This window comes from Epinephelus fuscoguttatus, linkage group LG13 (assembly GCF_011397635.1).
Source record: "Epinephelus fuscoguttatus linkage group LG13, E.fuscoguttatus.final_Chr_v1".
Classification (NCBI taxonomy): Eukaryota; Metazoa; Chordata; class Actinopteri; order Perciformes; family Serranidae; genus Epinephelus; species Epinephelus fuscoguttatus.
The window spans coordinates 27,662,035-27,681,114 of NC_064764.1; the positions used below are offsets into that span (position 1 = coordinate 27,662,035).

The 19,080-nt window shown below is 39.4% G+C and overlaps 2 protein-coding genes across 4 annotated transcripts in view; both read right to left on the reverse strand.

Annotated features, from left to right (window-relative positions):
- Positions 1-6,894, reverse strand: part of gpr45 (G protein-coupled receptor 45) — a 67,637-nt gene extending 60,743 nt beyond the window's left edge. For 2 of the 3 annotated variants that reach the window (XM_049594550.1, XM_049594549.1), the window contains exon 1: positions 6,773-6,826. The gene's annotated coding sequence lies outside the window, so the exon portion shown is untranslated. Of the gene's footprint in view, positions 1-6,772 lie in introns of all 3 variants that reach the window. The other variant, XM_049594548.1, reaches the window with a different exon arrangement.
- A 3,093-nt stretch (positions 6,895-9,987) lies between these two features.
- Positions 9,988-19,080, reverse strand: tmem182a (transmembrane protein 182a). Its single transcript, XM_049594580.1, has 5 exons — positions 18,722-19,080; positions 16,963-17,086; positions 14,153-14,251; positions 13,933-14,070; positions 9,988-12,297 (listed from the first exon to the last, which is right to left on the reverse strand). Exons 1-5 carry the CDS (start codon positions 18,872-18,874, stop codon positions 12,074-12,076), a joined length of 738 nt encoding a protein of 245 aa, XP_049450537.1. The 5' UTR covers positions 18,875-19,080; the 3' UTR covers positions 9,988-12,073.

Consider the following 19,080-nt stretch of genomic DNA (forward strand, 5'->3'; position numbering starts at 1 on the left):
AAGTCTACTCTTACCATTGCAAAACCAAACACCACACTCTCTACGCACAAGACTTTCAAGGAATGTCAGCCCTACTTGGGGTCAAAGGTATAATTTTGCAAGTTAAACCCGTATAAAAGCACGGCAGCAGCAGCAGCCACCGGATGAGGACACACATGAAGCCTGCTGGTGAAGGAAAAAGGACCGTAGCGTTCCTCTTGCTAAGTTGAGGCTTTAAGTTGAAACTTCAAGCAAGGAAAGAATTGTTTTTCGTCAAATCTGCTGCAAAAGGGAATCAGTAGGTAAAGCATTCAATCTGTGTCTGAACAGACTTTTTGTTTCTGTACTGTGGTTTATTTTCTCTTGCCTTATATTGTTGCTTTGTGTGTCTTAATTTGACAGTGTGTTATTGTACGACTGCCTGACAACTGTCAAATTTACAGTTACATTTAAGTGTTTGAGTGATTGTGCTTTAACTTCTGCAGCTATAACACTGTGAAATTAACCTCTTATTTTACAATTTATCATCCTTTTTCTCTTGGTTCCTGACTTTACTCCTCTCCTAATCAGAGCCATATTACCGCGGTGTACAACCTCAACCAGCAGAAAGATTTCCTGTCCTTGTCAGTGTGTTGCACAGTGTGCATTTACATCTAAATCTCAGCACGAGAAGTCTGCTCGAGCCGCTGTAACTTCAGCGAGATGTCACCTACGTTAATATCCAGCCGATGTGACTCTAATGTCTGTACAGATGTAGTTCAAGTGTTAATAATAGGCCTGCATTTGCTTTGCTGTAATTTCAATACATAATACATCATTTTCATAAATGTTCCTCTAATGAAGTGAGGTTGCATACGAAGCAACACTTATGAATACACATGAAGAGTGAGACAAAGAGAGTAGAAATCATTTGAATGGTTACATTAGAATTGTATATTGTTTTTCTATTAAATATGGTAAACAGTGCTTGGGCCTGTTGTTTTTTTTTTTATCGTTGAATCCATTTGCGCACACTGACATGCTTTAAGACGAGCAGAGATGACAGTGCCCTCTTGTAAAATGGCATTAATAAACATGTGTAACATTAAAACAAGACTGAGGGATTGTGGTTCAGCAGAACGGAACAATGCTTTTATTGTACCATTGAGACGCACTGGATGGAGAATCAAAGGTTTAAAGCTGCGTGAAGTAAACCTGCAAGCCAGGATAAAATAAATATATATATTTTGTTCCCTTAACTGTCGAAAAACGTGTACGTTTCTGGTCAAACTGTAATTTTTTTGTATTTAGTTAGAAAAAGTTACAGTTAATACGTTTTCTTGAGAAAAAGGAAGACAAATTAAGATAAATAATAAATTAAAACAATTTCAGAAAAGACAAAAAGCTCTACAAATGTAACTATGATGCAAATATTCCAATTGTAGGTGCCTTATTTAATACACTTAATAAACTGTTAATTTTTCTTTAATATTTTGTTATTTTTATGTTTTTTTCTCCAGAGATGACCTTTTTATAGTCTTAATCCTAAATTCTTTAGTTAAGGGATCTCTTTACGAACTGTGAACCATAGATTTATTTTATAATTATTTTTTTCCTTTGCCTGTGCTTTAATTTATCTCATTTTATTCTTGCATTCTTAAAATCTTTTTATTTTCTTGTCTTTTACCTGTGAAGCATTCTGAATAACCTCAGTGGTGTATATATATAAACCTGCCTTGCCTTGCTTTACCTTATGTCAGTGCCCACTTAATTAGGTACAGCTATTTTAATGACATTTATAATGCCCTTTTTTGCTGACATTGTCTAAAATGTGTAAATTCAGTTACATGTTTACTATTGAGCTCATAGTTAAAGGTGGTGAAGAACTGGACTACAGTATATATACATATTGAGAGGTGTTTCTAATTTTAGAGCACAGTACATTACTATTTAACACCAAAGTTAACATATAATTTACACCTTTATGACAGCAGGAAAAAAGAGAAGATTATTATAGGTATCATAAAAAGCAGACTGTATTGGATTGTAAAAGACTGTGCAGGTGTACCTAATAAAGTGGGAACTGAGTGTCTGATGATGATGATGATAATAATAATAGAAAAGTAGTGCTAAAATGAAAAAAAATCTAAAATCAGTAAAGAGCAAAATAAGAGACAAATATTAACAGTAAAAAATTACATTTAGGAGTAGATAATGTCACATTTCAGTGTGACATCTTGTCCCATTTTGACGAATATACGTGGGGACTGTCTCACTGTTCAGACGGGGGACAGATACAGTACAGAAACACCAACTGGCTTTGAAGCCCTGATGCCTGCTTCTCCAACGCCCTGTGTTACAACACTGCATAAGAAATTATATGCGAGAGGTAGATTTGAATATTCATGACCGAATCCATCGGCTGTTTGTACTGTGGCATTAATTAATTGCTCGAGGGGAAGCTATACCCAAATAGGGAGCAGAAAGTAGTCGGCGCTGACACACGGCAATCCCAAAGAAAGAATTTAAAAGTGAGAAATTTGTAACTAGTGGGTGCTAATGCAGTATGGATGTTTCAAACAGCATGGGACGTAATGTACTGGGAGACTTTACGGATTTATTTAACACTAATAATGTGAGTGAAAGAGACAAAACTCTCTAAACCGAAATAATCTCTGATAGGTAACCCAGTCTTGAGCGACATCTTTCTTTGTTTAGGATTCGTAGATATATATGTTCCATTAAAAATGTATGAATATTCAAGAGGAAAGATGGTTGAAGAGTCCCAATCATCTCCTACACAGTTGCTCTGGCAGTTAAAAGAGGGCCGCTGAGAGGAGTTTCACTGTGAAAGACATTAGCATGCCTTTGAAACAAGAGACCTTGAGTATGAACAAGGGCTATCCATACACACTTTGGAATGTAATTTATATGCACAAACTGAGGTGTGAGGCCAGAGGATGTTAGAGGGGCAGAAAGGATCCACTCAGTACAGGTGTAGCTTTCACTGGCCAACAATGTAATACCCGTTTTTATACCACCGCTGCCTCTTTACACATCAGTGAGTTCCTCTGAACTTACAGACTCCACTGGAACTGAAAAGATAATATACGAGGTATGTAGATAATTGGATGCTCTGCATGTACTTTCTTATATTCCCTCTATGATCTCGAAGAAGTGTTTCCTCATCAAAGAGATTTTGTTCAACGTTTCAAGCCGAGCGCCAATAAAAGTGTTGATTTTCAACTGTTTGTTTGACGACCCGAGTTACTTTTTGTGGCACTGCCACTGGTGACCTATGTGCTCAACTCTCTGAATTATGCATGGTGATTATACGACGTAGTCCTCTGAATTGTAAATTCTCACAATTATACAGCCCATTGTCTATTCATTATTTCAAAACGAATGGGAAATTATGTAAAACTATCTCTAAAGAGGAAAGCAGCGTGTAATATGACTTGCCATATTGTTCATGCAATTCAAATACTTTGCTTTTTCTGAGAGTTGAAAGTAATCAGATTTGGATGAAATCTGACTTGCATGTCATGTGGGATTATGATACATTCAGAAGATAAGCTATGATAACTACACTACGTGCCATGAGGTGAGAGCACTCAGGCAAAGAGTGTTTTCCAATTAACTTGAACCTCCCTCAAGGTTAAATATACAAGTGTTGACTGAGAGTCGAACTTATCTTCTTTTCTCGACCAGACGAGTGAAGGACTTCAACATGTCTTGCGGCATCTCTGTGGACTTTCTTATCTGATCTCTTCACACGAGCAGCATATACAGTACACACATGCTGTATTTACATAGATGCCAAAGCTACTTTTATCATATATTTTTAACGTTTGATTTGTAAATAGACAAAAATAAAATATCTTTCTTTAGGCACTAGTGCAAAACATGCCGGCACAGAATGGGCCAAATGCTTTCACAACAACTTCACTCTCGACACGACGCTCTCTTGGGTCCCGAGCAAAAAAAAAACACCTGGGCCCTATCAGCTATAGACTGATTATGGTGTTTAGATATGAAAAATATTAAATTATGTTGCTATCTAACTCACTGTATCCTGACTTAACTTACAGAGGCTCCCCAAAGCACTTAAAAAATATGCAACTCAACGGTATACTCCTTAAATATTGTGTACTTCTACTTCAGAGGAAAGCATTGTACAACTACATTTACCTGACTGAGACACGTTACTGGTTACACTGCATATTTAGAGTTTACTAAAAAAATATGACAATTGAAATACGATGGAGTATTAATCATTAAACTATGCAGCATTTATATTAGGCCCCAGAATGCATTTTATCAGCCTGGGGCAGCTTTTTAAAATGGTTTTCAATGCGAGTGAAGCATTTTGCTCGTGTTTTTCTGCTCCAAGAGCCTCACTATCTTTTATGCCTCAAGTTGGAAAAACTTCAACTAAGAGCGGAAATGGGGCCCGACATCATTGCCGTTTTCTTCCCATTGTCCAATCAGATTAATTGAGAGGCGGGCCCTATGTGGTGGCCACAACAAGTAGAACTGTACATGGTTTGTGTGAAGCTAACGTCACCCGGGCAAGCTGCAAGACATTTGTATAAAGTGTCACCTCAACTACTTTTTAACGTTTTACCAGCCGTATTTGGGCCTATTTACGACAGATTGTCAAATTGCTCCAGACTCATCCTAAAATAAACGTTGAACCAATCATCATCCAGGCAAAGCTCCTGGACCAGCTAGTGGTATTCCCTGTGGTTTCTCCTCTTTCTGAGGTTCTCATGTACCCACACTGATATCCGTTTCCCTGTGACCAACATACTATTTGTGAACAGCCTCCAACCCTCAGCTTTTGTGCAAATGCAATAACCTATGTCAACCTCGTATCCTGCAACGAAACTCTGCTACCAGTCCCCCCCGTCTAGACTCAAAACTGAAGGTGCATTCACTCTCAAGGGCCCCAAACTCTGTAACAGCCGGTCTGTTCAAATGGCGTCTCGCTATTCTGTGACTTTGTTTAAATCTTTATAAAAACTACTTTTTATAAACTTGTTTTCCCGCACTGGGTGATCTTTTTTGCACCCTGTCACTTATAAAGACCCTCACTCAAAAAGGTGCTTTGCTCATTGTTGGACGTTTGACCTTCACTGTGCAGAATGATGTATGTGCAGTTTGACACCAGAAGGCTGTTTTCATAGTCATCTGTTTCTCATTGCTCACATTTCACATCACATGTATGTGTGAGCAGGATTTTGGGACATTACAACTAGTACGGAAGCCAATTATGATTCAATATGCAACTTGAGCGATGTGGAAACTTAAAACCTTCAAGCTCACATATACTGAGAAATGAACAATATTTGCATATTCATAGAATGTGGATTTCTGTATAAGGGGGAAGGAGTAGATGTACCCTAACAGCTTGCCTTCAAATATTCAGTTAAAACAAAAATAATCTCCCATTTCTTTAGTTTGTGAACAACAACAGTAACTCAGAGTGAGATTCGGATTCTGTTTACAATATTAATAGTTCAACAAAATAAAATCTACCTCAAATTACACATTTAAACAGCTCCAAAATACAAAAAATGTCCCCTGGGATCTGTATATATAAATCAACAGGTGATTTCTTTTCTTTTAAAAAAAAATCCTAAATGATTGAGTTGGGGTTTTTTTACCTGGACCTTCGTGCTCTTCCATTTCTCCTCTAATCATCACGCTGTAACCTGTGACAGGCTGTTACGATACCACACCTATCACACATTCACATATATGTAGTTTTTTGTCGAGCCACAAGCATCACGTATGTTCACATTACCAAAGGTTTACGACAAAATGACACTGACTCCCATGTGCGCACTGCGAGAGAGGAGAGGGAGAAACACTGTGCTGCTGCCACAGGAGCCGCTGAATGAGTTCCCTCTGAGCAATGACTCACTAAAAGAGTCTGAGAAGTGCGGGGCGTTCATAAAACATTCAGGACGCCACAGTTTATTCCACACTACTGAAGCTGCTCCTCTTTTTGGAACCACCGCGGAGTCAGTAATAATTTGGCCATGCTCGTTGTTGCCATGGATAATGGTATGACGTCAGTGTCAACAAGTCAGAATATCGCGAGTATCACAATATGAACTTTTCACGATATTAAAAATTATAGTATTATCGTGATCAAGATGATATGGCACACCTTTATACTATATATACACAAAAAATGTTTAAACCAGTGTCTTAATACATGCCTGGAGGGAATCTTTAAATTCTTTGTGGCATCAAATTACACTCATTTTTGTTTTTTTATGTATTTATTTATTTATTCATTTGGGGTATTATAAAAAGCACTATTTAACTTTTAGTTTCAAATAAAGGTTATTATTAGGTTTTTATTGTTACACCCAAAGGTGTCTCTGGCTTTTAAAACCCCTCCACACAAAAATGTGTTTCTGCAGACTTTAATCTGTGCAGAGGTGAGATTCAAACATACCCCAGCAAGCTATCTCAGGTACATCGCTAATAAGAAAGCCAATCGCTGTCTAATGGGGGAATCAGGTACAGATGGGGGAACACACTCCAACACCAAGGAACACTTGAAACCTCCAGCACAAAACAGACTCGTAGAGCTAGCATTAGCATGGTGAGTTAGCAAGTTTTGATGGCAAACATGGTAGCGTGTGCAGTTTTTGAATGTAATTTGGACTCTGGAGCTTCCTTCCACTAACTACCAAAAACCCCACCGTTGCATTATTATTGATTTATGTTTCACCTGCCACTTAGCATACAAGCTAACAAACAACAAAGACAAATAAAAGATGCTAGCTACACTTACCATTCTGATTTTGGAGCACAAGAGAGTCCTCATCCTCGTCCGGGTCTGACTGAGGCTCAAACATGTATGACTGAATGCAAAAAGCTTACAATGTTCCCTCAGGTGTTACATCTAAAGCTAACATTAGCTAGCATAAAGTCAAGCTAGCTGGAGCAGCGCGAGCAGCGTAGGTGGGCGGGGCGCGAGGCCGGAACCAGAATTTAAAAGGAGTTGGCTAAATGTTTTTATTTTATTTTAATGATAATTATTTTTCTTTTTGTTTTATTTTAATCTAATTTAATTCGTTTTTATTAATTTTTTATTTATTTATTTTACGTTTTAATATAGGGAAAACCATGCTAAACAAAATACTAAACAGAGCAGACATACATTGAAAGCTATTTGAAACAAGACTACGATTTTTGTTTTTTCTTTGTTTGTTGTTTTCCTTCATTTTATGTTATTTTCAGGGTTTTGGGGCAATAGACATGAGGAGTCTGGAATAAAATGGCAGATACTCAGCATGAGTATTATTATTATTGATTGTGTCTATTCTATTCTGTAGTATTCTGTTTGGTCCTGATCTATTCTGTTCCGGTCTGTTAAGTTCTGTTCATTTCTGTTGTGCTGTGTTCTGTCCTGTTATGTTATTGTTTGTTCCAAGATGGTCTTCACACATCACTAACAATACGGCACTGACAGGTGTACAATGAAGGTGCAAAAAATGTTTTTTGTTTTTGTTGTTTTAAGTGCAGTATCCTGCATGGCCTTGCTTTGCTTGCATTATGAGCAGACTATAAGAACCTGCAGTGAGACCACTGCTTCCTGTCCCCTCCTCCTCCTCCTCCTCCTCCTCTGGAAGTGTTACCCTCTCATCCTCTATCTCCCCTCATCCGCTATTCTCCTCCTCACCTCCTGCTGCACTCCATCCCTCTGCTGAGCACAGGTATTTGTTTAGGAATCTCTCGGTGGAAATTATACTCCATCTCCGGCGCTCCCTATCAACACACAATTATCATGGGCAATCATGCAGAACAGTGCTGAATTCAGCTGGGAGTCTGATGACATTACTGACTGCAAGGCTGGGCTGCTTCTGGAGGTAGCCTGCACCACACCTGCATTAAACCTCCCTCTCCTTTTCTCTCTCTGTCTCCCTCTCTCACACACTCACTTGGATATGGATTGAGAAATGATTCGACATTTTTTTTTATCTTATTAGGATTTCATTTAAACCAGGAAGTCCACCAGATAAGAAATCTCTTTCCTCGTGGGGCCTGGATGAAAGGACCACTCCAACCTGACACAAGACAAATCCTGTGATCTTATCTTACAATTTATTAGCATTTGCCAACCTCTGTGGCCTTTTCTCGTGACCTGCAGTGATTTACCTCGGTGTAGCTTCTTCGTACGGCTGAGCTGAAGTTTGGTGTGGCTTCTTTCTCAGAGTGTGGACAGCAATTTGAAATTTCAGGAATTCGGAAGTGTGAATCTCCATCCTAAGTGTCGTCTGCGAAGGCAAAGCCAATCTCACAAAGTAATCAATGCCTTACATTGTGTCACTCCCTCCTGCATTCTGAGGCAAACCACAGATGCATTTCCCTATGTATGATAAGCATATTATAAAGCTAGAAAGGCACAGGGTTGATACAGACACATGAGAATTCGACACAGGAGTCCATTCAGATCCTGATCAAATGCTCCATTCATGAGTGAAATTACCATCCGTCTGTCAGCCAAGGTGTGAATTCTTTCATCTACAGATCCTACCTCTGAAGTTGTGATTAAATGCATAACACCACATACACTCCACATAGACTTGAGATAAGCAAAATAGGGTTTCTGCCTTTTAGGGTGTAGGTTGATGTGTAAATCAAGTGAGACAGCAGTGCCATCTTGTGGTGGTTTGGTTGAATGACTTGTATTTCTTCAGACTTCTGTTACAATATCACATCTCACAGAAAAATTACTTGTAAGAATTGTTCTCCTGATTGGTCATTGTTAGTCCGATAACGTATATGTCTCTAGAACACAGGGTCTGAATTACAATTGTTATTTTTTGTCACATTATTTGACATTGTTGTGGTCATGAGAGCTCAGCCCATTGCAAATTATAGTTTTCTCTCATTTCTCTCAAACACTTTTTCCACAAACATAACCTAAATCCTAAAATAAAAGTTGTTGGCCAACATTTTCTTTGTCATAAAACAGTCAAAACATGCAACAGAAACAAATATTTGCATCAAACAACACATCTTGAGCTTAAATTGATATATTCTTTCAATCATTACACAATGGACAACAAAATACAGCTATCAATATGAACTGGTTTGACCTTAAAGGGACAGCTCACAACAAAATCAAAGATACATGTTTTCCTCTTGCCTGTAGAGCTGGTGTTGGAGTGTTGGAGATATCGGCCGTAGAGATGTCTGCCTTCTCTCCAGTATAGTGGAACTAGATGGCACTCAGCTTGTGGTTCTCAAAGGGCCAAAAAGGACATTTAAAAAACTCAACAGCAATGTCTCTTTCCAGATATGACTTACTGAGAGGTTACTCAAGATAATCCACAGAGCAGTAGTGAACTATTTTCTTTGTATCGAACTAAACCCGCCAATCGGATCGCCACACAGAAGGAAGGGTGCATCTACTCATTGACGAGAGACTCGTGCTTGTGACATCCTCCTTGGCTGAGCTGGAGAGCCCTGTCTCACTCCGAAGTTGTCGAAAGTGACTTGCAGCGTCAGACACCAACAAAAAAATTCATCCTTTAACACTGGCATGATACACAGCTGGTTGCCGTTATAGTTTGGGGGGGGGGGGGGGCGCTGTGGGACAAGGACAAAAGTTAAGTTGGTGAAAGTCCAGGTAGGTGGTGGATGGGTCCAGCAAACACCAGTTTTCACCCGAGAGAGCAGTGTTCGTGTCCTGTAAGACTCTAAAGCCAAACCCTGTTCTTTTTGCTAAACCTAACCAAATGTTAGTTGTTGGAGGGGAAAAAATGTCAATTCGTGGTGTTGTACCAACGTAGTGCGTTTATTTCCTATGCAAACGGAAGTGTATCTTGAAAGAAGACAATGCATGTAACAGGCTGATCTTGACACAGTGTCCCAGAACGTCAACAACCAATGCACCCAGGGTACCTTGCACATCATATGTGGACGTGGCAGTCCGTGACCAAATGTTGATATGTGACAAGGTTTGTTTGTTACAGTGACAAAATGATTAAAATTTAGACATTCACCTCATAACCCATTTATTTAGACAGATATGATGTTATGTCAGAATCTTATAACATCATAGAAGATGACAGAACTCAACATGAACATTAAACAATTACTGTACATAAACTCAACATAAAAAGTCATTCATGCTTCAAGCTCCATTTATAAACAGAATTAATTGTGCTGAACCGAGAACAGGAAAAAAAAAACAGCACAGTTTCAGGTTATGTACAGAAATAATAATATAATGTTGCAGAGAAAGCAAAAACATAAGCATTTTATTTCCAATTATATTACAGGATAATGTTGATTATATTCTCATTTTTTGTAAAAGAGACAAACACCAACAGTGAACTGAACCTACCAACAAATGTCTGTGTAGCCAAAGTGTGATATAAAGCAGCCTGTTTCTCTGAGTTGATACACATATCAACCCAATCACCACTATAAATGTTGGCACTGTATATCTCTGCAAACCACAGATTTGTTACATTTGTACAAACTTTACATTTCCTACCAATGCGGTGGTGAAGGAGTTTAGTTATAGTATAATCCTTTTTTCCCCCACAATTTAGAATACACAAATTGCAAAAAAATAAATAAATATAGTATACAGTGCTGGGAGAGGCGGAAAACCGAGCCTCCACCTCCACCAAAAGTTAAAGTCTCACAATGTTATAGAGAACACAACAATTAACATACAGAAAATAATATGACAAGTGATGGCAGAGGTGTGGCTAGGTTAAGGCACAAGAACTATTTGGTTATGATTAGGAAAAGTTCATATTTTGGCTTTGACACCCACTTTTGGTGGCACAAAAACTGCTGGAAAAGCAGGGACAGGTCTGTGAAAAATAGGTTTGGTGGCTCAAACACTGCCGGTGAACACTGAGATGTGCCGCTAAAAACACCCAGGTTTGGTGCCACATATATCAGTGAAAATACTGTGAAGGGTCGACAAAAAACAGCTGGTATTGTTGGTCTCAAACAGTGGTCTACGGCTTGGCAGATGTCTCACCTAGATGGTCACCATCCACCATCCTCTCTACCTCACAATGACAAAGTGAACTTCTATATTGCATCACTTTAAAAACATTGACATGATACGCAAAAAATGTGCGAATATAACATATTCATGGTTTGCAGAACACTAAATGTAGCCTATATTAGTCCTCAGCTTAAAATAGTCCCAACAAATGCAGTATTTACTCCTATTTGAGTAATGTGTGCTAAAAACTACAGTACCCAGCTGCAGCAAGGAATTTATTTGACTGTCTTTAGGAACTGTTTCTATATGTGATCTCTTTTCAAAGTATAAATGAATGGGTTTGGAGATGAGTGCCACAGAGTTGGAAATATTGGTTTTGGGTTTTTTTTTCCACAGAACTTATAGACACTAACAAAAAATGTAGAATATCATCAGCCTTATCCTATAATTAACTTCAGAAAAAGCTGCTGTTCAGGTGTTTGTTCCAATAACACTGACTCCCATCGCTGTATATACAGAATATATAAATGATCATGCCACTTCATAAGCTTTTCACTACACATGTTTTCTAGATTATTTTCTAAAACACTGTATTAGGCCAAAAATATATCAGAAACAATAGTTTAACCAGTGAACATTATCTTTTTAACTCATCAGCGTATCCTCGAGCAAACAAAAAAATGCTTAAATTATCAGAATTTTTCCTGATCAACATTTGATTGCAGATCCTTTTGAATTTTATACATACAAACATACATTCATAATCCTCACGACCATCAACACACAAGAGTCAAACAACAGTGTTATGCACCACAGATATTAATACAGGATGTGATCAGGCTTGCACAGAACTGTAGGTAACATAGCTGAATTAAAAGTAGCTCAGGCTGGAGTGACTATGATGCTATTTCTGAACTCAACAGAGGTTGCAATGTTTTTATCCTGGAACAAAGTGTTCAAGACCGTCAGATCATTCACATCACAGTCAGAGCTTCCACGTAGTATCTACAGAGTCCTGCTTTACATGGCAGACAAACTGGGGAATATATTAAAGGAAAAACACTCCAACCATCTCAAGCCCCCTCTTCTCCTCTAACCTGCTGCCAGTTAAAGTCAGTGGTAATGAATTCGGATGGTTCGACCAATGAGGAGGAAAAGAAGGCCGGACAGGAAGCAGAAGAAGATGCCGATGGGGGCGAACATGAAGGACAGACCATATGTGAGGGACAGCTGAAAGCCCGGACACATAGAGCTCTGGTGGTCTATGTAGGCATCCACCACGTCTAACACCTGCACCCACAGGACGTACATCACCACCACACACAGCAGGAAGAGACCTGGTGCGGAGAAAGGCAGCAGAGGCAAAGAGATGAATAACTAGTGGAGTGCCAATACTACAATGTAAAAGTGTGCCATTACTAATACAAGTCCTAAAAATCCAACCTAAGTATAATACAGAAGTTTTATCGCCTACACAAAATGAGAGTATCAAAAGTGAAAGTGCTTGTTCTGCAGAAAAACGACCCCTCTGAGTGATGTATGACATTATTAGGTTGTTAATAGTGTTGTAGTCAAGACCACCTAAACCAAGTTAACGCCAACACCAGGAGCAGACCATTCTGACTCCCGCGCTGCATGACACACCCATGAAAAAATGTTGAACACGCAAACAACAGACTGTACCGACAGTTTAGTGATATCCCCACAGGTGTGGTCTTGATGGGTCTTGAAATAAAATCCACAGTCCTCTATGTCTGAGACAAGACAGAGTAAATGTGGTCAAGTCCAAGATGAGACTGAGACCTTCAAAAAATAGTCTTGAGATCAGACTGATCTTGAGTGCTACAACACTGGCTAATGCTCATGTGGCCATTTTAGCTACTTTATATACAGTTAAGGACTTTAGTCCACTAGGTTCCCAACCTTGGGGTCTCACGCCCTCCAAGGGGTCACAAGATAACTCTGAGGAGTTGTGAGATGAAGTTGAAGATGAAGCCAAACAGAACTGCTTTTTTTTAATGAAATACTGGATTGAATTATTGGATAATTTGACATCTTTGATCCTCATACAGCTATTTAATGAAATCATCTGATAAGTTTGGAGGGGAATCTTTGGAGGAACTGCGGACAACTCAATGACCTCTGAAAATTGGCGAGGAGACTCGACTTCACTCTGATTTTCAAAGGGAAGTCACAAGCCAAAAAGCCTGGGAACCACCGGCTTAATTTGTAAGAATGCACTAGGTTGTGTTTTGAACATATATTTTCAATTTTTGATGTAAAACACTGATTTTTAAGGTCACCAGTAACTAGAGCTGTCAAATAAATGGAATGGAATAAAAAGCATGGGGAATAACTCACGTAGACTACAAGTATCTCAACACTGTACCACTGGATTTAAAGGTTTACAATGCAGGGTTGTCAGTTTGAACTGTTTGATGAGTAAACTGAATTTTCATTCATAAGTGCAATTCAGTCTTAAAACTGAGAGGCGGTAATGTGACAGTGTAGTGTCCAGTCTACCAAAAAGCCACAGAGGAGGAAGAAGATCTGTTTTGATTTGGAGCGGAGCTGCGGAGCACAGCTTTATTAACGGAATGTTGAGTGGTCAGCTTGACAAGAAGTCTCTGGGAATCTGGGCTACACTGCTCTTGTTACTTGCTGTGGCTCCTGAAAGTGCTTTATATTACATTTGTGTGGTGTCACTCTGTTGTGTTGTGATTGATAACTATTTATTATTAAAACTAAACTACAAACTGGAATGTTGGTAATTAAAGTTAAGTATGGGTAGTGGGGAGAAAAATGGTAAATTAAAGCTATGCAGACACGAGTGCCTGCAGCAACACTTGTACTTCATGCCCCACTTGGGCCACCCCAGCACAAAAAGTCTGGACACACCACTGGTATGAGTCTATACAATGTTTTTTAGGGAAATCCTATGAAGTATATTTTTAACCATTTAAAAACCTCACCAGATGCCAGGAAGAGGCCGCCGCCTGCTTTATATAAGTGGTGGCTGGCGAACGGAGCAGCACAGATGATGAAGAACCCACCGAGGACCACAGCCGCCACACCGATGAGCATAAAGATGCTCCAGAAGCCTCTGTAGACTGAACAACAGAAATGTTAGCCAACTGTGCATGCAGCCGTAAGATCACTGAAGAACTCAATGTGTACAAAGAGGACACTTACTTATGGCTGTGTCGTACTCTGTGGCATTGTGGGTCTGATGGGACACAGGGAACGGGAAGAGGTAGGCGTGCATGCACACTTTTGAGTGAGGCTGATTTGCTGGAGAGAGACAGAATAAATCAACACAGAAAATGAATTCAGCTTAATCTTACATGTAAACAAACATAGTTTGCAATTAGAGGACATCAACTATTATATAGCTGCTGCACCGCAGTGGGTCAGGGCTTTACACTTTGAGGAGCAAGAAGAAGAACTAGCTGAGGAATCTGTGCTGGAAAACCCCAAGTGTGTATAAAGCCTAACAGGTAAGCTAAACATCTAAACATACGTATGAAGAGGTGTTCAGAAAGGGAGGGAGATGAATGAAGAGAAGAGGAAAAGAATGAGGATCCACCAGTAGAACTTTCCAAGCCAAAAATATCATTAAACCATGAAATATCTTTGAAATCATGTGTCTCTAACCACACAGCACAATGTCTGAGGAGGCAACAGCATGTTCAGTGTGCACCACTGGGGACTTGAAAACACAACCTAGAGACATCAATGGCCAGTTGTTATCAAGTTGAGCTACCTCACCAGCATTGTCTCCAGAGGTGATTTCTCACTATGATACAGGCGACCACCAGGATGCAGCATAACAGCATTTGCACACTTCATCTACACAACATAGAAAACATCTAACATGTCTTTTTACAACGATTGATTGATCCATAAGTGAAAAACTGATGCTTAAAATATGCTCCTTTTTGCATTGAGTGTTATAGACCAGTGGTTCCCAACTGGTGGACCGCGGTCCAAAAGTGGGTCACGGGTCCATTCCGAGTGGACTGCAAGTTGCTAATGTATCAACTTTGTAAAAACACTTTATTTTTAAGTACAGTGAATTTCCAGTGCAGAGCTTTTATTTTGAAGCGCTGTTTCCTGCTGTAGAGTGAGTGACTAATGACAGCAAACTAGCTTGACGACATGGCCTAATGCAAGTATGATGCTGACTGAATTAAACTATGTGGACCTTGAACTAATGACGAAGGAGAAATCTGTACCCCGTGGCTGGACCAGTTGGGAACCACTGGCATAGGCTACAAGATGGCAGAATTCAAAATGTTTTCCAAAATTCAGTTTTTGACATGCAATTCTGAAATCGTACACACTTTATTTGTCCTGACAGTAACATATTGTCAATTTTTTTTTGAATATTGGAGCTTTATTTGGCGAGAATTTGCAATAGCTGTTTACAGTGACACAGTTTGATGAACCGTGGGTTCAATTTTTGATCAATTGAAAATCTGTGTAATGTGAAAAAATGAAAAGCAAAAATGTGGCAAGGTATAGGTGTAATTACTCTTACAGTTTTTGATTTAAAAAAAAAAACAGAGTGATGGACTTCTTAATTTGCACTAGGTTATAATTTACAAAAGTTTTCAAACTTTTAAACTTTAAACAGTCACTGTAGCGCCACCATCAGGACTATTGGCTCCCCAATCCTGCTGAGGAAGTTTAACATGGGACTGGACCTACGTGCCAAATTTGGTTTATTTCCATGTATAGGTAGTTTGAGTTCCTCAGAGGAAAAGGAGGAGAAGGGGAATATTGGCGAATACAAGAGGGACTGACAGCAGAGCTCCCCAGTTTCAGACTCTGACCACAATCCCTTCACACTTTGTGACACTGTCTTTCATGGTTTGGCCTATAGTCTAAATAATTTGTCAGAAAGCCGTGATTATTCTTCTCTTTTCTCTTTCCGACTCTCTTCTCTTTTCTCTTCCACCATGTGAAATTCCACAGACCCTCACAAGGTCTTATCAGCACCGCAGGCTGTCTCTGACAATGACTCACCATTCAAAGTCCCCATCAGAGAATACACAACACACAATCACTTGACAAACGACCAGAATAACATCACATGGCCTCTGAGCAGTCACATGAGAGGGTTTCCACCATTCTGGTGTCATACAAGTTTGCTGGTTTGTTTTTTAATACTTTCATAGATATTTTTTTTCCATTAACATAATCCATCATCCCCAAGGAACAAAGATATACAGAGAGATAAGGAATACTGGAAAGAAACAGCATCCAAAACAGATCACAACAAACAAATAAAAACCATCAACATCATAGTGTATTTAACCACATATAGGGCAAAACACCTGTACAGGTATGAGTTCATAGTTCCAGGCGTGGTAGGCTGCACACATGGTTTATTAATGGGTCTTAGGTTTTGTAAAATCTCTTAATGGGTCATAAAAATTTTGCGGAGAGAATAGCAACAAATCGAAAACTGATATTAATTCTGCAGCAGAGTCGTAGTGATGTCATGTGACTCCATGTGCAGTTACACGGAGGCGTGGTTTCCTGCACTCTAATATTATCGGTTTCGGGAGACAGAAAATAGACCACTTAAGGGAATCTGTGATTGGTGTTGGAACTTTTAATGCAGTAATACTCATCTCAAATCCCAAATTAGTCTGCTGGATTCCCTTTTACTTGAGTTTTGTATTGATAATAGGATTTCTGACAGAGAATTAGAAATCAGTTGGGTCTATTTGAATCCTAACATCAATAATATCTGTGAAATACTGTACATTTCTTTGTCTTTGAATCACTTTTTGGAAAAAAAAAAAAAAAAAAAGGAATATATAGGCCTATTTGTTCATGCATAGCCCATATTAATTAACATATAACTTCCTTAATCACATGTGCAATTAACCTTGTCATTTTCAGACATAAAACAGTGGAAACAATGACAAAGTTTAGCCAAAGGCGACAAAATACAAGGGTTAACGACTGGAGCAACATCATGTGTCACTTACTGAACCAGAGCTTCCACATCAGGTCTTCATCACCCATGCTGCCTCCAAATGAACACCTCCAGAAAAAGCCCTCATGGTAAAGAGTGATATCCCTTGTGTCCTGCTGCACCACCACATCTCCACGCTGAAAGGAGAAATAAAAGAAGATTATTAGATTATTATTAAATATATATATATATATATATATATATACAATATGCATTTAATAGGGTTTGTGTAAGCATAATTATGACTTGTAATTAAAGCCTGAGAGCTGTCACAAGATCATGTGAGGCAGGTGTGCAGCGTGCTGCCACAGAGCAGCTGTATCGTCAGGTCAAGGGTTGAGCTGAGCCAGCACCTCTAACCTCAGGCAGGTTGGGTGCCGAGCGAGCGTGTAAACCGAGGGTGTTCCCATTCAGGAAGCGCTCATTACTGGAGGTCACTATTTTTGCACGAGAGCAAATTGCCTCTCAGTGGAATGAAAGCAGAGGGTGCAGGCTGTGATAAAGTTGGACCATTAAGTTTCATAAAATCGAGGTTAATCTGGTCAGGGTGTGTATTTTAATGTTGAACAAGGCCATTAGCTCCTAACCTGGGGGTCAGGAACCCCAAAAAAGGGATGCAAGATAAATCAGAAGACTCATAAGACCATTAATGGGATTGGAGAGAATTGCATATATGCTTATTTTACACTAATTTATGTTTTTTTTCCAACATCTCTACAGTAATTCTGTTTTTCTTGTCAAATACTGATTTTTTAAGCCTTGTTGGCCTCAAAAATAGAATGATATGAATAATTTGAGTATGTGAAATCACTTTGGTTGACTGATATTAAACCTGTGATGAGAGAGGGAAAGCAAAGAGGAAGAAGTTGGCTTATTTTAAGTGGATTCAGGCCACTGAGGGAGGACTACTGCTCAACCCGGCCAAGTCTTGGGTAAAGTGATGGAAAAACAACTAAAAAGTCCACAATGAAAAAAGGGGGATTTCCACACACTTAAATTTGCACTAAAATTCACATTTATTGCTTAGCTTTCGGTCAGTAAGACCTTCATCAGAGCAGTGGATTCAAGCCAAAAATTCAGAGCGTGGGATGCTAACAATCCAACTAAACTGTCCACAAAGTATTAACTAAATTCAGATTGGACATTTTCACACCTTAACCTTCCTTCTACTAGTCCAGAATTATGATTGACTAAATTAAATTGTATTACTGTGTTTACTACGTGCAACCATTTTTGTTTTATTGTGGTGATATCACATTTTGATCCCAGTATCAGTGCCCACTATGAAAAGCTAGGTATGTTCTAGTCAGTGATATCTAATACAGGACCATCCCACTGAGACTACTGGTATTTGTATCCCTATCACAGGGGCACAGGCCATGTCTCAATCACAGCATAGCTGCACACACACTACATTAAACAGTGTCTCATTACATGCAGAAGTCCTGCAGGGATGCCTCTCCACCCTGCTTATTTACTGAAAGAATGATTGGAGCAACTGATTTCTGAAATAGAAGAAGTGGCTCTGATAGATCCATTATTAGACCTTGTAAGTATTTAAGTATGAGGGTGGAGTGCAGCTTTACAACACACCATTTAGAGCTTAAATGCAAAGTAATTGAGTTACTGTCTGCGACCTTAAAACAGCTGAGCTAATTTTAGTTCTCGTGGTCACAAATATGAACATTTTTCAGCCTAAAAATGCATATTCAAGACATGACAAGGACCTAACAAATGATAACTGATCTTCCTCTTTGATCTCCAACACCCACCTCTACAGTCACACCGCCCAAGTCAACAGATCCGTTCACGGGGCAGCTCTCTGAGGCCAGCAGCCAGTAATCAGTTCCAAACGACAGGAGGATGAACACAGCTGCCAACGCCCCGAAGAGCCCTGCAAAGAACAACGCCACACTAAGCTTCATGGTCCAGGATTGACCAGCCGCTCGGCTACTGGTTGCCAACACTTAGTCTGACTTTCCCCTCCAACTACAGTGAGCACATGTGACAATCAGAGGCAGAGACAGTCACTCCTCTTGCACTCAAGTACATCCACTGATGTGCTCCAGCTGGTTAATGTTGTTGCTAGATCTCCTCTCCTGTCCCTCTGTCTGTGTTATGGGAGGACAAG